Raw genomic sequence first — 24,704 nt, 5'->3', positions numbered from 1 at the left:
TTCAGTAGAGCAAGACAGGTAGAGTTAACATAAAAGAATTACAATTAATTTTAATTTTGGAAACCTGCCTCACCTCATTATTGACCGAATTCCAGGTGATGGAGAAAGGATAGTGGATGTTGTATAGTGTCCAAACCAAATACTGTGGTTGCTCCGACTACTTTCCTTGGCTAGTAACAGAAGTTCCTCCATCCGTTTCTGAAATGGAAGAAAAACAAAAGGATATTTAATTAGAGCTCAGGCTAATTAAACATCTCCCTTGAAGTTTTATAATAATAAGTATGTTTAAGGCCTAAACCCTACTAATTAATGACCTGTATCGACCTGTATAAATTTCAAACTGTTTTCATATATATTATAATTCATTTGGTCCTAAAAATTACTTCATGCTAAGTAGGGCAGCATTATCCCTTTTGATAGATAAGGAAATTGAGAAATAAAGAACAATCTTTAAATGACATAAATTTCAAGGGTGCCTAGGTGGCTCAGTCGTTGAGCGTCTGTCTTTGGCTTGGGTCATGATCCCGGGGTCCTGGTATCAAGTCCTGCATTGGGCTCCCTGCTCAGTGGGGAGCCTGCTTCTCCCTCTGACTAGCTCTGCCTCTTTCTCTGTGTCTCTCATTAATAAATAAATAAAATTAAAAAAAAATAAAAGATTTTTTAATAATATATTTCTTTATAGAAATAAAGAAGAACCACTAATCTTTTCAGCCCTATATACTACATTGCAATTAATAAAGAGGATCTTGAAACTAAACTTCTAAAATAAGGTGTACATATGTCCAAAAAAAAGCCTTACACCTGTTTATAACAGCTCTACTCAGAATAGCCAAAAACTAGAAACCATCAGTATATATCCAAACAATGAATGCTATGTAGTGATAAAAAGGAAAGAATTACTCAAACACAGTAATACAGATGAATTGTAGAAACACACTGAGCAAAAGAAGCCAAAGACAAGAGTACATACTGTATGATTTTATTTACATAAAATTCTAGGACAAACAAAACTAATCTATACCGACAGAAAACCAATCAGTGGTTCTCTAGGATTGGCGTGAAGACTGACTACACAAGAGAACTTTCTGGGATGATAGAAATATCCTGTCTTGATCGTGGTGACAGTTACACTAGCATATACATTTTTTGTCAAAAGTCTTCAAAGACTTAAAATGAATACATTTTATTGTATATAAATCATCCCTCATGAAGTTGATTTCAAAAATACTTGTACATGTATAGTGCTTATAGCAATGAAATCCTGGACTGTACCCTCAGGGTTTCTAATTTGGTAAATCTTGGGGAAAGCCAGGGAATCTGCATTTTATAAGACTCCAACTGATTTTCATGCAGATGATCTTTGAATCATATCTTAACACTACTCTAAGGAATAGGCTTTAAAATGACAAGTTAATAAACTCTGTCTAAAGACAACTGGAAGAAACAAAATATACCTTTATTAAATAAAATGCCTAATACAGCACAATGCATTTTACAATATTCTATCCACATGATTTCAAGGTCTTCTGAACCCTTATATCACTTTGAATCTCTTCTAGCACTTAGCAAATTCTGCCCTTTATTATAGTTATTTCTGCACTAGTCTTATGTCCCTTCACTAGATTAAATCTTCTAAGAGGTGAGTGATTTGATCTTATCACTCTTGTATTCTTACATACAGGCACATGTCTTGCATATGGGCATGTGCTCATTAATGAGCTGACATTTGTTGGAGTTGGGCTCCCCGCTGAGCACAAAGTTTGCTTGTCCCTCTGATAAAAATTTGTTTACCTCGGATAACCTTAAGTGAGCCAAATTTATCCAAGAAAAAACAAAATAGATTAGCTACAAAGGGAAGTGAGATTTTTACTGTACCTCATCTAAAATTCCAAAGAAATTATAGGGTCTCTTAGGCCCTGGATTTGGGGTGGCATCCAAAGAGATGAAAGAATAGTTGCCAAAAGGAGTACTGTGGACATAATGGAAAGAGCCATCCCTACGTACAGCAGAATATTTCCTAAAAAATACAAGACAGGAAAGTTTTAGTGCAATTGTAAAAAGACAGCATGAGCTTATCCTTCCTGTATATCATACTATATTTTGCCTCCCTTTGAAAATTTCATAATCTGACAGAGAAATACATAAAGTAGATCCACAATAAGCTGATTAAAAGAACTTCTGAAAATCTTTTTCCCCCACTGTCTACAAAGATTCAGGCAAACTAATTCATAAGTAATTAAACACAAGGTCACTAAGCAAAGCTGAGAAATAGGTGACTATTTATGGTAGTCCACTAAACATTTAAAAAGAGATCAATCAGAATTCAGTGAAATGCTACTTATCAATCATTGAAAAATTTAGTGAGGACCTACTAAGTACTTAACAGAATTCTTGGTGTAATGAGATAAAAAAGGTGTTTATATCTTGAAATAGAACTACCAAGGCTTAACTCACAATGAAGCCTTGCAAAGATGAAATCATCAAGCCAGGAGAAAAATGTTAGGTCTGGGTCAGCAAATCTTTTTCAATCCCTAAAAATATGTTGGTAACACACACAGGGTACACACTTGGTAATGAAAGTCCTTACTCCTCAAGTATCAACAGTGTTCAGGTATCTATAAGGTTGGACAGTGAAGAACAGGGGAAAGAGTGAGTAACATAGCACACAGAGTAGGAATTCATTAAGTATTTGTTGATTAAATGTGAAGGAAGGTACAGACTGGGGACATACCAATATTACTCAAATGTCAAAATATTATAAGAAAGCAGCTAAGACACATATGGAAAAATACAAATAAACTCTTGAAACCTAATATGCTATCAGGAAGCTATATTTAAGCCACAATAGCCATCAAACATATCATAAAATAAATATATTATCACAAATATTAATAATTAAAAGCCAATTAGTTCTATTGCTTCTCTTCCTGGTATTTTTAAATTTTCTATTTTGAAGGGGGCACTTAGGTTGCTCAGTTGGTTAAGCCTGCAACCCTTGATTTCGGCTCAGGTCATGATCTCAGGGTCATGGGAGCCAGCCCTACAATGGGTTCAGCACTCAGCATAGAGTCTGCTTATCCCTCTCCCCCTGCTCCTCCCCTGCTCATGTGTGCGCACGCACATGTGCACTTTCTCTCTCAAATAAATAAAATCTTTAAAAAATGAAATTTCATATTTTGGGTTTTTTTTTTCTCTCATTAAGATTTTTACTTATGTTTTTCCTGCTTAATTTGTTTTCAGTTATTCTTTCAGATCTTATAATTTTACATATGTTGCTTCCTCTCCTACATTCTTTTTTTTTTTTAAGATTTTATTTATTTATTCATGAGACAGAGAGACAGAGAGAGGCAGAGACACAGGCAGAGGGAGAAGCAGGCCCCCTGCAGGGAGCCCGACATGGGACTCATCCGGAGACGCCATCCTGAGACTCGATCCTGGGTCTCCAGGATCACACCCTGAGCTGAAGGCGGCGCTAAACTGTTGAGCTACCCAGGCTGCCCACCATTCCTACATTCTTAATACATTAAAGCCCACTATCTTTTTTTTTTAATAAATTAATTTTTATTGGTGTTCAATTTACCAACATACAGAACACCCAGTGCTCATCCCGTCAAGTGTCCCCCACAGTGCCCGTCACCCATTCACCCCCACCCCCCGCCCTCCTCCCCTTCTATCTAAAAGTAAACTCAACTATTTGAAAGCAGAGGTCAAAATATATTATAGCTATTAACATTTTTTGAATTCTGGATTTTGGCATTCTCTGGGGCACTCTTAAGATCAAGATTTAGCTTTAAGATTTTTTTTCATTCAGGCTGATGTTTCTATAATGTTCATATCTCTGGCCATTTATTAAAATACTGTTTATTAAAAATTCAGATAAAGGTTAGGCGGTTAGAAACAAAAATATAAAGAAACTTCACATGACTAATGGCTTTATTCTCCTAATAGGTAGTGAAATCCTGAGTCCTGTTAATTCTTCTTCGAAAATGTTTCTTAGGGGATCCCTGGGTGGCTCAGCGGTTTAGCGCCTGCCTTTGGCCCAGAGCATGATCCTGGAGTCCCGGGATCGAGTCCCACATCAGGCTCCCTGCATGGGGCCTGCTTCTCCCTCTGCCTGTGTCTCTGCCTCTCTCTCTCTGTGCATCTGTCATGAATAAATAAATAAAATCTTAAAAAAAAAAAAAGAAAGAAAATGTTTCTTATTTCTATTCCAGAGTAACCATCAAAGATACAAATAGATAATAGAAAATGAAAGATTTTCATCTCTGACCTTTTCCTTCCTCACATTAAAAAAAAAAAAGTACAATCTCAACCTCCAAGTTATTATGGTGATTCTAATTATATGTTAATCAATGCTGTTTGAACTGCTACCCTCCAGCTGATGTTACTTCCCCATATCTATGGACTTTGTTAGATAGGTATGCTTCTATTCAAGCCCTTCCATATCATGACTGGACTATTACATGACTCTCCTCTCTGTTCTACAAAACTCCAATCTCCCTCTTTTTTCCTTATCAACCCTATCTTGTTTTCTTTTTTGTTGTATGATTGCCCTTTATAAAATATTATTTCATTATGTGACTTCTCTCCTTAGGAATCTATACTGGATTTATGAACTGTTATCCAACATGTCTAAATGTCTACACTTGTCACTTAAGACCTCCATAAACTGGCCCTAAGCTTCCTACCCAATGTCATACCAGTCCTCAAAATGTTCTTTTATTCTAGTGATACCAGTTTTCTTACTGCCCCTAAAAGCTCCTTCTAGCTTTTAAAGCTCTGGTGTTTTGCCTAAAATATACCCCTCAAAAGTTCTTCCCTAAATGCAACCCTTAAAAATAGACACAATTTTTACTTCTTTTATAAAGTCCTAACTTGCAACTAGTAGATATGTAAGTTCTGGAAATCTAATGCACAGCATAGTAATTATAATCAGCAGTACAGTATTATAAGCCTCAAAGTCACTAGGAGACTAACCCTTAAATATTCTTACCACAAGAAAATGATAATTGTGTGATAGTGATGACGTATTAGCTAATTCTATGGTGGTCCTCATTTCACAATATATAAATGTATCATGTGAATATGTTGTACATCTTAAACTTATACAATGTTATATGTCAATTGTATCTCAATAATAAAGTATTCTCTATGTCCAGCCCATGCTGACTTCTGCCCTTTCCAATTTCTCATAATGATGATCATGTGTACCAAATAACCTAGAATTTCATCAGTCATCCCTTAAGGTTTTTTCTAGTTGTTTCCTAAACAATGCTTATCTCCCTCAACTGGTCTTCCTTAAAGGTAGAGGCCATATTTTTTAATATTAGCTCTTGTATCTCTCATGCTATCCAGCTAATGATGGGCTCTCAACAAATTCTCACTACTTTAGTGATGGACAATGTAGAACAAAGCTGTGGAAAACTCTAGAACTTGAAGTGAAAATTAAACTAAAAGAATCCAAACACACTGAAACTAGAGAACTGGTTTTCTAACTCAAAGAGCCTTTCATATTCATTCACATTCATGGCATATAAAGAAAATTTTAATATTCCTATGACATACTGGGATAAAAGGACAAGGCAACCAGGATGACCAAGTGGGCTCAACCACTACAGATACTGAGAGAATCAGTTTCTCAGTATTCCAAAAATCAACAGTACTCTAGTAACAAGCTCTAATCTAAATGACTCTGATGTATATAGCATGGTGACTAAGTAAAAAATACTCTACTGTAAATCTGAAAGTTGCTGAGAATAGATTTTTTATTACAGAAAAAAAAAGGCTTTTTTAACTACATATATGGTAGGTGTTAACTAGACTTACTGTGGTTACCATTTCACAATATATACAAATATCGAATCATGTTATATATTCATAATGTTATATGTCAATTATATCTAAGTAAAAAAATTAAAATAAAAAATGACTTCTGGGCAGCCCAGGTGGCTCAGCAGTTTAGCGCCACCTTCAGCCCAGGGCGTGATCCAGGAGACCCAGGATGGAGTCCCATATCAGGCTTCCTGCATGGAGCCTGCTTCTCCCTCTGCCTGTGCCTCTGCCTCTCTCTCTCTCTCTCTCTCTCTCTCTCTCTGTGTGTGTGTGTGTGTGTGTCTTTCATGAATAAATAAAATCTTTATTTAAAAAAATGACTTCTGCTATGTATCAATGGCAAAAAAAAGTTTGTGTGAAATATTTAAAGTATCATTAGCCAATAAAAAGCATTAGAGTGTATGAAATAAAAGGAATTAAAGGAAAGAAAAAGTGTTGGGGAAAAAAGAACTGAATCTGTCACACACACATACACAAAAATTCTAAATTACTAGAGATTCTTTAGATAGAAATTTTGTCTGCTAAAAAATGTTGTCACCCATTCATTGACTTGACTGCACCCTCCTTGTGCTGCCTCATCGTCTGTATTCTATTTATTACAGTACCTGTAATAATTCTCGATGCTCTCCAGACTTGGGATGTTGAATGCATCTAATTAAAAAGAAAAAAGCAATGAATCACTAAAGTCTACTCCTGAATATGTTAACTAAAATTTAAATAAAATTTGGGGGAAAAAAAGAGCGAACACCACCTACATGAAAAAGAAAATATAAACATCTTAATGACTAAAGAAAAATGACAATACTTTCAATAACACTTTAAATGGGAGAATGCCAATAAATTAGCCTGATAATTTATAAAACTTGATAACAGAATTCAGATGATCTGGAAGCTTATTTAAGGCACCTAGTATACTGGAGAATAACAAATACTTCGATATTATATACTATTCAGAATAAATCAATTTGTAATTGTAGAATTGGACTATTATATAATTAAAACAGCATGGATCCATGCCAAGGGTTCCTAAACAACTGATCACTTTGATAATAGGACCTAAGTCCCTCTCTTCTTAAATCTTAAAAAGATTCAGTAAGAAAGGAGTTATATAATGGTAAGAGGTAAGGTAAAAGATGTAATAGAACACTTATCTGGAAATATAATGATTTCATAGAGCTTGATTGATTGCCTGGTTGCAATAAGAAAATTACTTGCCAGCTCAGAATTCTAAGAATCCACTACATTTCTAGTAACTTTGGAGAATAAGCTGTTAAATCCAATTTAGGCTGAAAGAAACATTATTGTGTATGTAATCTTCTTACTAAGAGAACTACACTGTTATAGTTAAATCTTAATAAAAATTAGTTTCCTCCTATCTTAACATAATACATAAACATATATATAAATACATGCTATAAGCATTTATGCTTATACCGGTCAAATTAGATGATTATGAACTCCAAAGGACAAGCTCTGTTTACAAGATCTAATCACAAAAGTCTGATATTTGTTACTTGAAATAAGTCAGTAGCTTGGCTTGAAAAAGTTTTTAAAAATATGTACAGGCTTGCTTTCTATTGCTAAAGAATTTGACCTGTACCACTACTAAGGATCAAGAAAAAAGGGAAATGTAAATTCAGATCTTCCTCAACTTAACAATGGGGTTATGTCCGAACAAACCCATAGTAAGTAGAAAATACTTCAGTAGAAAATGCATTTAATACACTGAATCTACTGAACGTCAGAGCTTAGCCTCACCTACCTTAAACATGCTCAGAATGCTTACATTAGCCTATAGTTGAGCAAAATCATCTAACACAAAGCCTGTTTTATAATAAAGTATAGAATATGTCATGTTGAATATCTGAGAGCGAAAAACAGAATGACTGCTTGGGCACAGAATGGTTACAAGGTTATTTATTGGCTCTCTACCCTGGTGATCGTGTCCAGCATCACCAGATTATCATACTGCATATCACTAGCCCAGAAAAGGATAAAAATTCAAAATTTGAAATATAATTTCTATTGAATGGGTATCACTTTCATACATTGTAAAGTTGAAAAATCAGAGGTCAAACCACCATAAGTTGAATCATCCTCAATTGGGAACCAGACTTACAGGTATACCAGAAAGAGCTATAAGCCAGGTATCTCATCATCAATTAATAATTCCTAGCTGCTCTGTAAGAACTATCTATAAAGACAGCATTTTCTGATCAAACCAAAACTATATATTTCACCAGTCAGAATTATCTGTTTAAAATAATAGTTTTAAACATAAATATTTAGGCACACAATAGCAATTAATAATCAAATGAACAAAGTACTTAACCATTAAGGAAGTCAACAAACCTACTGTTTCCACACTTTGTAGAAGAGTTCATTTCCTTACTAACACTACAATAATAATGTAAAAAATGTGAAGGGATTACCCATTTCTCTTCTCATACATAGAGATTTATTAGCAATTTTAATTTTTTAATGTATACACAGTAAAATTCATTCACTGTGAAGTACACACAGTTCTTTGCATATTGACAAACACATAGTCATATATCCACCACAATGGAGATACAGAACAGTTCCATCATCTCTCGAAATACTCTCATGATGCCTCTTGGTAGGCAGCCTCTCCTCCGGCCCCCAACCCTTAGAACTACAATCTGTTCTCTATAGTTTTGCCCTTTCTTGAAGGTCACATAAATGGAATCATACTGTATATAGATTTATGAGTGGTGGTTCTATTAGCAAAATGTATACCTATCTATCTCTATATATGTATTTATGCATGTGTGTGTGTGTGTGTGTGTGTGTGTGTATGACTGATTGACTGTAGGCTCCACACCCAATGTGGTGCTCAAACTCATCACCCTAGATCAAGAGTTGCATGCTTTATTAACTGAGCCAGCCATGCACCTAAAATGGTTATATTTTTAAACAATCTCCTGCATAGGTTTCGCTATAAGCTTTTCTTCATGTAAAGAAGAAAAGACCATCCCAACTTTCCCTCAAAGGCTAAAAGTGGTATCTGAAGTTTTAAAATCATATAATATAGTTGTATTTCAGAGTTGTGCCTTCAGTATAACTAAAACTATGTTCCATTGTATAATTTTATATTCTAAATTGGAGAATCTAGGCTCTTGAAGGGAAAAAAAAATCTAGTTCTAATTATACGTGGGTCTTGACTCTTACCATGATTTCCTTTAACATCAAGCCACTTGGTTTTTTCCATGACTCTTGTCTTCTTCAGAATGCCCTGGTAAGTTTGCCATTCTACCTCATGCTGCCTGGATCCCAAGTAGTCCTTTGTTTTGGCATCAGTCAGGTCTCCTGTAGATTTACATAAGACTTAAATCATGATGCAAAAGAAACCCCAGAGGGTTAAAAAATGATTTTAAATGCACACTGATGGAACAAAGATACTTAAGGTACTCAACATGTATAAGAATAAAAGCAAGCCATATAAAATAAAATTTTATTGGCAAGGACTTTGTTTAGTATAGGTTAGCAAGTACCTATTTAACTTCCTGTGATACTAGAAATGGGTTCTGAAAAAAGTTATCTTTAAAGAGAGTGGTACAAAATGCATTGTAAAACTCTGTAAAAATGAAAACTATAAGAAATTCCAACACTCTGGGCAGATGCCTGAGATCTATGACAAACATTTTCCACACCCCAAATCAGGATATGTAATCTGAGCAAGAGTTATTTTTACAACAAGAAGCAAACTGGAAGGTATGGTTTGGACAATGAAATACAAAAATTCCTGGAAAACTAAATGGACAATTGAAATAGAGGTCTTCCATAAAATGAGGACTGATAAACCATCATATCAGCAGATATGTTTGAGTAGGGTAGGTAGGATATGCATCCCCAGTAGAAAAGACAGACACTCCTTTAGCTTTTCCTCCAGCACATTTTAGGAGCAAATAGTTTGAAGATTCTAGAGAACTCAAGTCACAGAAGTACCAAAAGATGATTAAAAAAAGTGTCCTAAGTCACTTTATGCTTCAACAATTGACAACATAAAATTGACTAATGCTATAAAAAGGAAAAAAAAAAAAAGGAAAAGTTAGTTTTGGAGGCACCTGGGTGGCTCAGTGGGTTATCCCACTCTTGATTTTGGCTCAGGTCATGATCTCAATGTCCTGAGATGGAGCTTCTGTGGGCTCTGCCCAAGGCCTGGAGCCTGCTTGAGTCCCTCTGCCCCTCCCCTCCCCCCAAAAAATAAAGAGGAAGGAAAGAAGGAAAGAAGGAAGGAAGGAAGGAAGGAAGGAAGGAAGGAAGGAAGGAAGGAAGGAAGGAAGAGACAGAGGGAAAACTTTTGACTTGTGGTTAAAGGGCTTTCCCTAATTCTCTCTCGACAACTACAACGAACGAATACAAATATAGCAGACGGTATACTAACGAGAATCATGAGCCTCGCTTCTACTGCTTTGACAAAACCTTGTGATGGCAAGTCATTTAGCTTGCCTCTTGACTCGGTTATCCATAGGCAAAGGAAATTACAATGTCCCATCTCCTCTACAGGAGGACTCACCTGGGGCTGAGGCTATAGTGTTCCCAACATCCCCAAAGTGAAAAGCTGCAGCCTGGCTAGCATTCTACCGTCCGGACCACAGAACAACGCGACAGTACGGCGACCCTCCCTACCTGTTGCCAGCACGAGAGCTGGTTGAATGATGTCAATAGTTTCTGAACAGAACTTCTCTAAGTCTACAGCTCTGCCTGGATCACGAAACCTGCTCAGGTGAATGTCGGATATCTGCCGAAAGCAGGTATTAAACAGAGATATCTGGGTCAGGAAGAGGCAGCACGGACAGCCGGCGACCCGGCAGCTCTCTCAAGGCGGAAGGAAATGTCAGGGATGCGGTGCAAGAACGAAGCACCCCCCCCGCACCCCCACATCCCAGGGAAGGACAGGGCTCCCAGCCGCACCCCGGCGGAAACTGTCCGCGTCTCACCACGTGCTGCGGGCTTTGCACCTACCCCCCGCCCTGCTCCCGCTGCGTCACCTGCAGACCCCAGAAGATGTTGCTGGCGCCGGGGCCCGGCGCGGGGTGCGGGCTCCGGGAGGCGCGGGGCTGGGGCAGAGGCGAGGGCTGACCGGCCAGGCCATAGTGCTCCAAGAGCACGGCCGCCAACGCCGCTGCCGCCAGCCCCGCGACCACCCTGACGGCCAGCCCCGCGGCCATCCTGCCCGCCGCCCGGGCGCTGCACTTGCTGTCGGCGGCTCCGCCCGTGCGGCGCCCGCGGGGGCTGCTCTGGCCTCACTTCCGGACTCTATGATCCCGGGCGTGCGGCGCGGCTGGAGCGCTGGCGCCGCACCTGCACCCGCACCCAGCCGTGCACCTGCCGCTCGCCGGCGGCCCGCGTCTCTGCGCTGGGGTGGCGAACGGAATGCGGGTGAGATAAAGGAAACCGAGACCCCCGGCGCCCATCAAGGTTGCCGAGGAGTGGCAGGGAAAGAACCCTGATCCTGGAGGCGGAGGCTAAAGTCCTGGCTCCGCCTTAGTCAATCATTTGCTGACCCCTGTGGGTCAACTTGCTTACCCGTAAAACGGAATTAGTAATGCCTCGCGCGCCTACTTCACAGGCTTGTGAGAATCAAAGTATGTTATGAGGACGCCTTTTAAATTACTGTATAGATGTGACATCTGGCTTTCTCTCGGCCCTTCTGATTATTGACAACGTGTTTCCAAGAGATGTAATACGTATGTTTTTTAGTTATTTTTTTCCTAAATCTGATTTCGTACACAGTTGGCTATGTAGTTTCCCGTTCCCATGTTATGTCCTTTATTTAATAAATTGTAAATACAAGAGAATTAGAGTCCTGCCCTTAATTTATCTAACCATTGCTATTGTTGAACTTTTGGATTATTTATTATGGTCGGAATGTTCTGAATAAACATACCGCTGTTCTGAAAAAAAAAACTTTTTAAAAGATTTTATTTATGTATTTGAGATCGTGCGCATGAAAGGGAGGGGGAGCAGAGGGAAAAGCTGACTCCCCGCTGAGCAGGGAGCCAGATGTAGGGCTCCATCCCAGGACCCTGGGATCATGACCTGAGCAGAAAGCCACTGATTAACCGACTGAGCCACTCAGGTGCTTCTAAGAAAACATTTTTATACAAATAGCACTTTTTAAAAGACCACTTTGAGTTATTTTCTTGGGATAGGTTGTCAATATTGAAGTGAGGACTATTTCAATTTATTAAATATTTTGTGTACCTTTGGAAAGCAAGACATTTATCTAAGCAGAAAATATAAAGAAACAAGTAGCTAAAGACATGATTCATTATCTTAGAAACCTATGTTTCTAAGAGAGAAATACACGTAAATTTAATATAAGGAAGATGGGAGAGTGTGACATTGAGATTAGAAAGGTAGAATCAGATGTAAAGTAATTGTAAAGACAGAAACTACAGAATTTGACAGCTGATTGGATATTTGAGGGAAGAAAAAGAGATAGTTAAAAGTTAGTGCCTTTTGGAACCCAGGTGACAAAAAAACTAGGGCTACAGTGTCTGTATGGAAAGCATTGCCCATTTGAATCAAGTTTTTGGTTTTGTCTAATGCTGCACTAGAAAAATATCTGTATAGCTATCTTTCAACCAAATTTGGAAGATATGGTTGAGATGATCTGATTTAAAACACAAATAACATGCATTTGGAGAGGCCTTGGAAGAACTTAAAAATATGAGAATAATTTTCCAGAAATAGAATACAAGCATCTGTGTGATAGATGATAGGAATGGACATGCTATTAAGATATTTTGGATTGAGAAACATGTTTTTTTTTTTTACGATTTTATTTACTTTAAAAAAAGATTTTATTTACTTATTCATGAGAGACACACAGAGAGAGGCAGAGACATAGGCAGAGGGAGAAGCAGGCTCCCACAGGGAGCCCAATGCAACACTCAATCCCAACACCTGGGGATCACACACTGAGCTGAAGGCAGACGTTCAACCACTTAGCCACCCAGGCATCCCAGGCAACATGGTTTAAATTCACAAAGGCCAGCAGTCTGGATTGCAAACACTGCATTGTAACCAAGCAACTTCCCTCACAGTGTTCAAAGTAAGTAGAAACAGGAACTATTTATTTATTTAGTGATTCTTCAGGGAATTCAGCTAATACATCACAAATCATTTTACAAGATGATTCTCAGTTCCTGACACCTAAAGGAGAAAGGCGGATTTGTTATCTTATAAAGAGAGCAAGCAGCAATGCACCACGGAAGCAAAATATCCTAGAACTAAAGTCAAGGGAGAATGTATTGCTTGGGCATTTCAAAAACAATGTACATCATCAACAGTTATAAACTGAGTTATGTGACTTTAATAAACATGTAGAAATTATCTATAGATTATCATTTCTTATACTTTGTTTAAAAACCCAAAAATATGGGCACTTATGGCTTAGTCAGCTAAGCATCCAATTCTTCCTTTTGGCTCAGGTCATGTCAGGTTGTAAGGCTGAGCCCCGCATCAGGCTCTGCACTTAGTGCTTTAAAGTCGCTCTCCCCCTCTCCTGCCTCTTCCTCCTTTCACATGGACTCTCTTTCTCTCTCTCAAATAAAGAAATCTTTTTTAAAAATCCAAAAATATTGTATTAAGTCATTGTTCTTTGAAGTTATTCCTGTGGAGAGCTAAAGTAATGTAATCAAAAAGTTTGTGTATGTAAAGATTTTTAGATTTCCAAATTGTGATAAGTATATATTTACCATCTTACCCCTCTGTAAGTATATATTTTAGTGCCATTAAGTACATTCACATTGTTGTGCAACCATCACCATCCATCTCCAGAACTCTACAGCATCCCAAACTAAAATGTTGTTCCCATGAAATATAATTAATATTTATATAATATTAATATAATAATAGAATATATAGCATCCCCTAATAAATGTTTTCATCCATGTTATAGCATGTATCAGAATTTTCTTACTTTTTAAGGCTGAATATTTCATTGTATAAATATACCACATTTTCTTTATTTATTCATCTGTCAATGGACATGTGGATTATTTCTACTTTTTGACTATTGTGGATGCTGCTACTATGAACATCAGTAGGTACCAGACAGTTTTTCAGCTTTTTAGGGAGCACTATTCACTCTTTAGGAAAACAAATTGGAGAATTTCATCTAGATAGTTAAGACTCTGTATAAGGAACCTGAAATGGGGGTGCTTGGGTGGCTCAGTCAGTTAAGCATCTGCCTTCAGCTCAGGGATCCCAGGATCCTGGGATTAAATCCCACATCAGGAGTTTGCTGAGCAGGGAGCCTGCCTGCTTCTCCCTCTCCCTCTAGTGCTCCTCCTGCTTGTGCCCTCTCACTCTTTCTCTCTCAAATAAATAAAACCTTTGAATATATATATTTTACATATGTATAAAGGTTTTATTTTACATATATAATATATTCTATATATAATATATAGTATATTCTAAATATATATATACTAAATATATATAGTAAATATACTAAATATATATATTACACACTAAATTAAAAAGTAAACATGGGAAGCTTGCTGTTAGGTTACTATTAAAATGATCACATTTAAAGGTGTCTTAAATGTCTTAAGCTGGCTCAGTCAGTAGAGTATGCGACTCAATCTCAGGGTTGTAAGTTTGAGCCCCACGTTGGGTATATAGATTACTTAGAATCCTTAAAAAAAAACCTTGATTACCATTTATGTCATTTTATGGTTGAGTAAAAGAGCCAATGACCATATGGCCACTTTGTTTTTTTAAAAGATTTTATTTACTCATGAGGGACACACAGAGAGAGGCAAAGACATAGGCAGGGGGAGAAGTGGGCTCCCTGTGTGGAGCCCGATGTGGGACTAGATCCTAAGACCCTGGGATCACTCCCTGAGCTGAAGGTTGACTCTCAACCACTGAGCCACCCAGGCGTCCCCATATGGCCACTTTGGAATGAGGCAATCAATGACAGCAAGTTTGGATGACATCAGATCCATTCTTTACATGTGTTTAAATGAATATGACAGATGGAAAAACAGTCATAGAGTTGTCAGCTTTCATATTCCTGAGATACAAATGCAACTCTGCTATCCCTGCAATGAAGCATGAATCCAAAAGCCTTAAAAAAAAAAAAATGCAGAGAACTAATGCCCTCATCAAAAGTTAGAAAACTTTTTCTAATTTTTGGTTCTAAAGTTAGCACCAAACTCAGCAAGTAAAATTGAAAACTACCAGAGAAATATGTTGGCCACATTAAGATTTTAATTTTTTAAAAGATTTACTTATTTAAGAGAGGGAGAGAGCATGTGCATGCACAAACAGGAGCAAGAGGGGAGAGGGGCAGTGGGGGACAAAGTATCCTCAAGCAGACTCCCTGTGGAGTGTGAGGCCTATGTAGGGCTTGATTCCAGGACTTGGAGATCATGACCTGAGCCAAAATCAGGAGTTGACTGCTTAACCAACTGAGCCACCCAGGAGACCCTGAAGATTATATTTTTAAGTAATCTCTATATTCAACATGGGGGCTTGAAACCACAGCCCTGAGATCAAGAGCACACACTCTGCTCCACTGGCTGAACCACTCAGGTGCCATTATTATTTTTTTAATATTTAAAAGTCAGCTTTTATTTCTTAAGCTGATGGTGGATACAGTGGTCTTCATTTTACTGTTATTTTTAAGGTATATGTTACATGTAACCTTTAGTATTATAAAATATTTACCATAAATTCTTATGAGAAACATTTAATAAAAATACAATAAATGTATATTTAATTTTTCCATTAAAAACATTTAAATGTGCACTCTATTCAACCTGGTATTTCTACTTAAAATAATTTACCCTAAGGAAATACACGGATGTTTACAGGGATTTACCAATAAGTATGTTTATTAAAGCAAGTCTATAATAGGAGAAAACTGGAAACAAAATACACTGCATGTTCCACAATAAGACTCTTAAAAATAAAAATGACACAGCCATATAAGGCAATACATGTTATGAAAAAACATTAATAGTATGAAAATAGATTAATAACATGTTAATGGGTATTTTATAAAATTGTATGGTATAATGCCATTTTATACACACACACACACACACACACACACACACAAAGAAAAAACCTGGAAGCATATAAAACAAACCGTCAATGATTTTTTATTTTGGGATTCTGAAATTATATGAGATTGTAAGTTATTTATATTTTCTTCTCTTTGAATATCCATATTTTCTGAGTTTTCAAGAAAGATAATGTAAAGAGAAAAAAAAAAAACTTTTGTTTTGGATTAGCAGATTTTTTTCTATAAAAGACCAGACAGTAAGTAAGTGTTTTAGGCTTTGTGGGCCAGAGTGTCTCTATTGCAGCTATTCAAATCTACCATTATGCAAAAGCAGCCATAGTCAATATATAAATGAATAAGGTGGCAGCATTCCAATAAAGCTTTGTTTATGGATGCTGAAATTTGAAGTTTATATATTTTAAATGTATTATAAGATATTCTTCTTTTGACCTTTTTTCAACCATCTAAAAATGTTAAACCTATTCTTAGCTTGAAGACTATATAAAAATAGACAGTAGGTGGATTTGGGGCCATATTTTGCTAACTCTTCTTCTAGAACAAGTTATTCTTTGCTGGCACAACCCATTTTCCTGCACTGGTAAATCTTCTTGATTTTTCTATGTTCTGTTTCCCAAGTTCTTATCACCAATTCAACCTTAAACTGAAAAACAGTTGTCTAAACTTCTACTTGGCACTTTTAAAACCTTGAAGTATTGTGTCATTTTTATTTTTCAGAAGCAGCCTCTCCCAGAGATTTCTGACTTCTAACCTGACCTGTTTGCTCACCACGTCTGGTGCACAGCTTAGCAGCTGTATCTGGTATCTGCTTTCACTCTGTGCCTAGAGTTGGATTCTTTTTGCTGTTCATCTGTTAGTGATACAGTGTTCCAAGTATTGCTCATATTCAGCTCATCTACCCTTAAACGCAACTCTTGTTTAACCTTTTCTCCAAAGTGCCTAGCACAGTACCTAGAAAACAATGCTTAAATATCTATTTATTATTATTACTATTATTTATTATTATTTATTTTAAAAACCATTTTAAAGGAATAAGATGCCTGGATAGAATATAAGATGGTGGGCAGCCCTGGTGGCTCAGTGGTTTAGCGCCACCTTCAGCCCAGGGCCTGATCCTGGAGACCCAGCATTGAGTCCCACGTTGGGCTCCCTGCATGGAGCCTGCTTCTCCCTCTGTCTGTGTCTCCGCCTCTCTCTCTCTCTGTGTCTCTCATGAATAAATAAATAAAATCTTAAAAAAAAAAAGAATATAAGATGGTTGGTAAGCTGTATTTGCAGGTACTCAAACCACCATGGGTTTGAGTCCTCTTTTTGGAATGTACTCAGATGCTGGACAAATAAATTTGTTCATGTCTATTTAATCTGTTCACCAAAGCATTTGAACCCCAGTAGAGATGCAGTCTGCTGCAAACTGGGACATACAACTTGGGGGAAGGGTCCACTTTGTCTTTCTCCAAGCCAGATTTAAAAAAAAAAAAAAGATTTTACTTATTCATGGAGACACACACACACACACAGAGAGAGAGAGAGAGAGAGAGAGAGAAGAGAGAGAGAGAGAGAGAGAGAATCAGGCTCCATACAGGGAGCCTGACGTGGGACTCAATCCCGGGTCTCCAGGATCACACCCTGGGCTGAAGGCGGCGCTAAACCACTGAGCCACCCAGGCTGCCCTCCAAGCCAGATTTTATTCTCCTACTAAGTTGAGCCATTTTCTCCATGTCTAAACAAAAATTTCCTTCCATTGAGCATTCAGTCTCATTCCTTCTCAGTTATGTGTACATTTCCATGTCCCAGCTCCTCTGTGAAGAGCATGCACATGGAGTTCTAAGGATCTGGATCCACATCCTCTCTTCCTTTGTTCTATGGCAAATTCTTTATCTATTTCTCTTTTCTCACACGTTTTGCCCCCTCTACGAGGTTGAAATGCTATTGTGGTTGATCACTTGCAGACAGAATTGTCTGACCAGCAACCCCTTAAATAAAACCTTTGAATCCATGGCTAGGAGTGAACCCAAGATCCAGGCCTATTTAGGACCCCTAACCAAGGTCTAATTTGATTTGAACCAGCAATGAGTCTGAGTTTCACTCCAGAAATGACTCCCTAAGTATGGATATTCTTATTTCTAAAATGAAGCTAATCCCTATAAACCTACGTCTCTAAGCTGACCCCAGAAATGAAATCTCTGAACCCAGGACTGATTTTCCTACAATTGGTACTGAAGCCTCCAGTCCTGACTCCTTTATCACATTCTTAGGACTTTTTCCAGTTCTAACATAGGGATGATCTCCCCACAACTGTGGGAATGACCTTAGTCCAAGACTGATAACTTTTGTCCTAATGAAGACCATCCCCTCTCCATCCTGGTTTTGACCCTAATTACCTTAATGATCTCTGCTTCTCAGCTCAATATGGGAGCCTCTTTCTTCAAGTATAATGAGCCCCCACATGGGTTTGCTATATTTCACAGACTTCCTAAGAGGACCAGAGAGCCCCAGGCTCTTTCTTTAGCTCAGGAACCAGCACTCTTGGAACAGCAACTTATAAATAGCGGAAGTAGAAACTGGAGTCATAAGTTGAGGACAGTAGTACCATTCTATATATTTTTTTCTTTTTGTTTGCTTCTTCTTTAAAATTAGTATTTCCTCTAGTAAGTACAAAATTCAGCTTGACTTTATATTGTTTTGTTTTCTTTTTTTTAATTTATTTATGATAGTCACAGAGAGAGAAAGAGAGGGAGGCAGAGACATAGGCAGAAGGAGAAGCAGGCTCCATGCACCGGGAGCCCGATGTGGGATTCGATCCTGGGTCTCCAGGATCGCGCCCTGGGCCAAAGGCAGGCGCCAAACCGCTGCGCCACCCAGGGATCCCTATTGTTTTGTTTTCTAAACTCATCATGTAATAGTAAGTATCCTCTGGTCTGAAGGGTCTGGGCTAAGTTTTCCACTGAAATACCCCCAAACAATCATCAATCTAACCAATAAACATTCACCATACTCTAAATGCCTTTTTAAATTTGCAGAGAGTACCCTGGATTGTCTCCGAATATGCTTCACTTTTACATTCAAGTTGCTGCCATTTAAAAATCATGCTCAAGGAATTCCCAATAGCTACATTTCCAACAGACCAATGATTATGCAAAATGAAAAACAGTCTCTAATGTTAAAAAGGAAATGTTTCTTTTTTAAAGAAGATTTTATTTATTCATTTATTTGACAGAGAGAGAGAGAGAGAGAGAGAGAGCACAGCTAAGGGGAGCAGCAGGCAGAGGGAGAAGCAGGTTCCCTGCTCAGCAGGGAGCCTGATGCAAGGCTCTATCTCAGGGTCCCAGGATTATGACCTGAGCGGAAGGCAGACACTTAACTAACTGAGCCACCCAGGTGCACTAAAAAGAAAATATTTCTTGACAAAAAACATCCCAGGCCCAATTAAAATAATCCAGTAACTCCAGTCAATGAATTAGGCAAATAAAAGGCTAAGAATTGCCACACATGTAAATGAAAGAATAACTAAAATATATACGTGTATATATTAACAATACATCTAAAATAAACTGAAGGTTTATTTTTGTAAAAGTTGTTAAATTATTTTTACAATTTTAGTAAGAATATATCCCAGTTTCCTGTTATTCTTTCATTTAAAGTGCAATGAAAGCACAGAAGAAACAATTTTGCATGTTGGAAAATAAAGAATCAGAAAACTTCTCAGAGGAAGTCATATACAAACTGAAATCTAAAAAAAAAAAAAAAAAAAAACAAAAAAAAAAAAAAACAAAAACAAAGGCAGAAACCCCTTTACAGGAAGAGGTGTTGTAGTGGGAGAGGGGCATTCTAGGCCAAGAGACTAGAAGGGACTAACCTACGTGAAAGCACCAAAGTATGAGACTAAGTGGTATACATGGGAAATACAGTGCGGATAGTTTAAGGTGAAGGGTGGCAAGGAAGATTACACTAGCAAATTTGTTTCAAGCCAGATTGATAAGGGCTTTGAGTGCCATGCTTAAGACTTCATGCTATTGGGAAATCATCTCATTTACTCAGGTAAGAGAGTCACATGACCAGATTTATATTTCCTAATAGTTCTGGCAGGAAAACAAGTGATGAATATGAGCAAGAGAGTAGAAATAGGGAGACCAGATAGGAATTTGTTCTTCCCTAATCTGGATAAGGAATATCAAGGATTTGTACCAGACAGGAGGAATCATGTAGGTACTATTATCATCCCACATAAGAAAATATCCCAGAGAAAGAAGTATGTTAAAATAGAATCACTAAGGGTTTCTCAACTCTGATTGCTCATTAAAAACACTCAGGAGAGGTTTTTTCTAAAAAAAAAAAATAGGTATTTTTAAGGTTTCACTCCTAATTAAATCAGAATCAACTAGAGCAATGTTTTGGAATTTTTAAAAAGTTCTCAGATGGGGATCCCTGGGTGGTGCAGCGGTTTGGCGCCTGCCTTTGGCCCAGGGTGCGATCCTGGAGACCCAGGATCGAATCCCACGTCGGGCTCCCGGTGCATGGAGCCTGCTTCTCCCTCTGCCTGTGTCTCTGCCTCTCTCTCTCTCTCTCTCTCTGTGACTATCATAAATAAAATTAAAAAAAAAAAGTTCTCAGATGACCTTAATGTGTAATCAGGGTTGAAAACCTTCAGCAACATTCATAAATGAGTCTAAGGAAGGCAGTTCTGAGTATGGCTGTCCTGATTATGTCCTTTTGGGGCTTTGAGAAAACTAACGCATATTAGTTGTTGATGGTACCTCAAACAGTAAAATGACACATGAAGAATGACCTTGCAACTTACAAGTTATTGTGAGCTGATGCTATTTTAAAAAGAAATATAGAGATGCCTGGGTGGCTCAGCGGTTGAGTATCTGCCTTTGGCTCAGGGCATGATCCCAGAGTCCTGGGATCGAGTCCCACATCGGGTTCCCTGAATGGAGCCTGCTTCTCCCTCTGCCTATGTCTCTGTCTCTCTCTTTCTGCGTCTCTCATGAATAAATAAATAAAATCTTTTTTTAAAAAAGAAATATTTGCAGAAGAATCAAAGAAATCCATAATCCTGTTCTAAAGTGGGTCAAGCCACATCTTGGTCTAGGTCAGAAAAGAGGGATAATAATTCTTAAGTTTATATCTATTTTATCCAGTTCATGCCCTATGAAATGGCTAACAGAAGTGTACTAGGATGTTAAATGTGTGCCAGATACTCAATAATTGTTTATTCAATAATATACATTTATATTACAACATATAAGTGGTAAATGAAACTCAAAAAAATTTTTTATCGAAGGTAGGACAGTGAAGTGGATAAAGACACACATTTTGAAGCTAGACAAACCTAGGTCTTGAATCCAGGTTTTGTCAGTAACTGCGGGTTTGAACAAGCAATCTCACTTGTTCAAACTATAATTTCCTTGTCTGTGCAAAAGTGATAATAGGAAATGACATCATAGGATTGTTTTAAGTTATACTTTAAAAAGCATCTAAAGTCTTTAACATAGTAGCAGGCATTCTAAGTATGTAGCTGGGCTCCTGTCCTTAAGAGACTAACAAATTAGAGAAGGAAATAAAATAGGCTATGAAAAACTGTGACATAAGGCAGTTGCAAATGTTATAATAATTTAATAGTTACATCAATTGGAACTTTACAGTTTCAGATAATAAAAACCACCTTTATCTTAAGAAAAAAAGCACATCTACTGTAAGGTTATCAGAGACTCAAAGATTCTGCAAGAGGCTAAGGACAGGCTTAGAAAAAAAGCAGAAACCCAAGGAACTACAGTGGACCAAGAAGCAGTTGGCACAACTGTCTTTTGGCAAAAATAGTCTGAATGGACTATTGTTGCCTGAGATACCTAGCAGGAATCAAAGTCTGGGGACACTGTCTCCCTCCAACAAGACTTCCCACAATGGAAAGCCCTCCTGCACCAAATCCAGCAAGTGCCAACTGATGCAGGACAGTCAGAAAACAAAACAAAAACAATGTCCATCCTGAGTATTAGCAGGCATTGTTCTGAACAATGTCAGTCATTGAGGGCTTTAGACAGTGATTAATATTCATAACTATTATATGAGGAAAATAGTCTCATTACTATATCTATTTCATAGATGAGGGAACCAAATATCAGAGAGATTAATTTACCTAAGATCACACAGCCGGCAAATGGCAAAAAAAGAAATTCAAATCTATAAAGTTTGATTCCAGAAGCTAGGTTACTAGGTATACAGCTACTAGTTCCTCCAAGAGGAGTGAAAGATCTAACCATATCTGGCTAGAATACAGAAGATATTATCGAGGAGGACTTTTGAGCTAAATAGACTATCCATCCATCCACCTACCCAACTATCCATCCAGGTATTTAGTATTTTAGCTATCTTAAGAAATAGGCAGGTAAAAATTTTTTACTCAAGTACTAAATATTTATTAGAAAAAAAAACTAGATAATACCAGTTAAGGAGAAAATAGAAAATTAAATTTCCAAGGATAACCAAGAGTAGAAGTTTGGTGATTAGTATTTTTCATTAAATATCTAGGTGCAGGGACACTTGAGAGGCTCAGTGGTTGAGCGCCTGCCTTTGGCCCAGGGTGTGATCCCAGAGTCCCGGGATCGAGTCTCACATCGGGCTTCCTGCATGGAGCCTGCCTCTCTCTCTGTGTCTCTCATGAGTAAATAAATGAAATCTTTAAAATAAATAAATATCTAGGTGCATTTTTTGTCTTACAAAAATAGAATCATACTATTTTAGTAACTTGCGTTTCCTACCCAACAATGCATAGTGAACATCTCAATGCCTCTACTACAGTAGCTCTTAAATTGTAAGGTCTCAGTATCCTTTTATATTCTTAAAAACTGGGGTTTGAGTCAGTTTTACCTATTGATATTTACTGTTTGTGTCAGTTTTATCTATTGATATTTACTGTATTGAAACTAAAACAGAAAAATTTTAAATGATTAATTTGTTCAAAATAACAATTATTAACCCAATACATGTTAACATAAACTTTTTAATGAAAAATAAGTTTTCCAAAAGAATAAAATTATTGAAAAGTATGGCAATGTTTTACATTTTTGAAAATCTCCTTTAAAAAGAGACAGCTGGTTCTCATAGCTCTTTAATCTATTGTGATAGATTTAATCTGCATTTAATCTATTGTGATATGTTGTTTTGGTTGGAATATATGAGAAAAATTGGCCTCACACAGATACATAGTTGGAAAGGGGAGGCATATTTTAATGATGTTTTTATATAATGTGGATATTCTTTTAAACTATAGCAGAACTGGTAAAATATTAAAAGCTTAAAGGTCACTTCAATGTGGAATCTAAAACTATATCAATTAAATTTTTGTGCTCCATAACGTTAAATTCTTTTGGTCTATTTAGCAATGTGAACAGATCTTTCAGCTATGCTTTGTAATAGCTGCATTTGTCATTTAGAAGATATTGGTTCAATGAGTTATACAGATCTTCCAAATGCCAATATATTTCATTATACATTATCAAAAAAATCACATGTTAACATCACCAATTTCATTAGGACTTCATCAAACTCACAGTAGCAGATAAGTTCTCCACATAATGTTCTCATGAAAACTCTAATAGTAAAATGGACAATAAAAACTGTTTTCCTTGAAGAGAAAGGCTTACTTTCTCTTTTTTTCATATTTGAGAAAATGCATGTCAAATACCTAAGTCTGAATAATCCTATGTATATGTTACTTACTTTTAAGTAAATGTGATATTCCATGTAAAAAATAGCTAGTTCACCTAGCAACTCAAGTACTTCTCCTCAACTATCATATTTTTTGTACACAGCCGAAAGGTTTATGTGCTTCCCATTTCATCATACAGAATATTTAAGACTCTCAGTTTCAGATTTATTTTTTTTAAGATTTTGTTTATTTATTCATGACAGACACACAGAAAGAGAGGCAGAGACACAGGCAGAGGGAGAAGCAGGTTCCATGCAGGGAACCCGATGCGGGACTAGATCCTGGGATTCCAGGGCCACGCTCTGGGCCAAAGGGAGACGCTCAACCGCTGAGCCACCCAGGAGTCCCCAGGTTGAGATTTAATAACATTTTTACAGCTTCATCAAGGACATTGGGAAACATGCTTTTAAATTTTTTTCCCATTTTTAACTGCAAGAGTGTGGTGGTCAAGAAATTACTTCTAGATCACTTTGGTGACTTGTTGAATTTGGTGCCACTGCTTTTATTTTGTGCTAAAGGGCCAACAGTTTCATCCACCATTGTTTCTGCATCAGTTTAGTACAAACACCACGTTTTTTTTTTTAAAGCATATAACTTGTTATTATCATAAAAGTTTTTACTTCACAAACTTCCTAAATTTTGGGAACTCTTAGGGAGTCTGTGGGTCACAATTTGAGAATCAACGTTCTACAACATTTTTAACGGCTGTAGAAGATATCATTGAGTGACAATTTAGCCAAAGTCCTTTATTGAGAGCATTTGAGTTGTTTCTAATTTTTCTCCATTACCAGTAATGACAGAGTTTAAACTTCATTTGCATCTTAAATTGTATCTTTAGGATACAGTCTTAAAAAATGGAATAACTGAGCCAAATTAAAGCATTTAAGAAAAAAATGGCTTCTGAATATTACCTTCCTGTAAGTATACCAATGTACACCTGTATTTTTTTTTTTATAGAAATGAGTATCCTTCCAGCTTATGAACAGGGTGGCTATCTTTAAGAAAAACAAAACTGACCAAATTTACAGGCAATAAATGGAATCTGATTTTGTTTAATTCGCATTTGCTTGTTAGGTTTTTAAAACATATTTATAA

General features: G+C 37.2%; 1 protein-coding gene across 3 annotated transcripts in view; it reads right to left on the bottom strand.

The window, feature by feature from the left end:
• Nucleotides 1–24,704, bottom strand: part of TMEM62 (transmembrane protein 62) — a 46,976-nt gene that overhangs the window by 21,063 nt on the left and 1,209 nt on the right. Inside the window, exons 1-6 of one of the 3 annotated variants that reach the window (XM_055316816.1) lie at nt 10,848–11,322; nt 10,486–10,597; nt 9,025–9,162; nt 6,438–6,483; nt 1,876–2,017; nt 74–198 (exon numbers count right to left, since the gene is read on the bottom strand). In XM_055316816.1, the coding sequence (XP_055172791.1) occupies nt 74–198; nt 1,876–2,017; nt 6,438–6,483; nt 9,025–9,162; nt 10,486–10,597; nt 10,848–11,027 (743 nt within the window). In that variant the 5' untranslated portion in view covers nt 11,028–11,322. Of the gene's footprint in view, nt 1–73; nt 199–1,875; nt 2,018–6,437; nt 6,484–9,024; nt 9,163–10,485; nt 10,598–10,847; nt 11,323–24,704 lie in introns of those variants that run through there. The other 2 variants (XM_055316817.1, XM_055316818.1) reach the window with 2 other exon arrangements.

This window comes from Nyctereutes procyonoides, unplaced genomic scaffold, assembly GCF_905146905.1.
Source record: "Nyctereutes procyonoides isolate TBG_1078 unplaced genomic scaffold, NYPRO_anot_genome, whole genome shotgun sequence".
Classification (NCBI taxonomy): Eukaryota; Metazoa; Chordata; class Mammalia; order Carnivora; family Canidae; genus Nyctereutes; species Nyctereutes procyonoides.
This window is presented reverse-complemented; position numbering and strand designations above follow the sequence as displayed.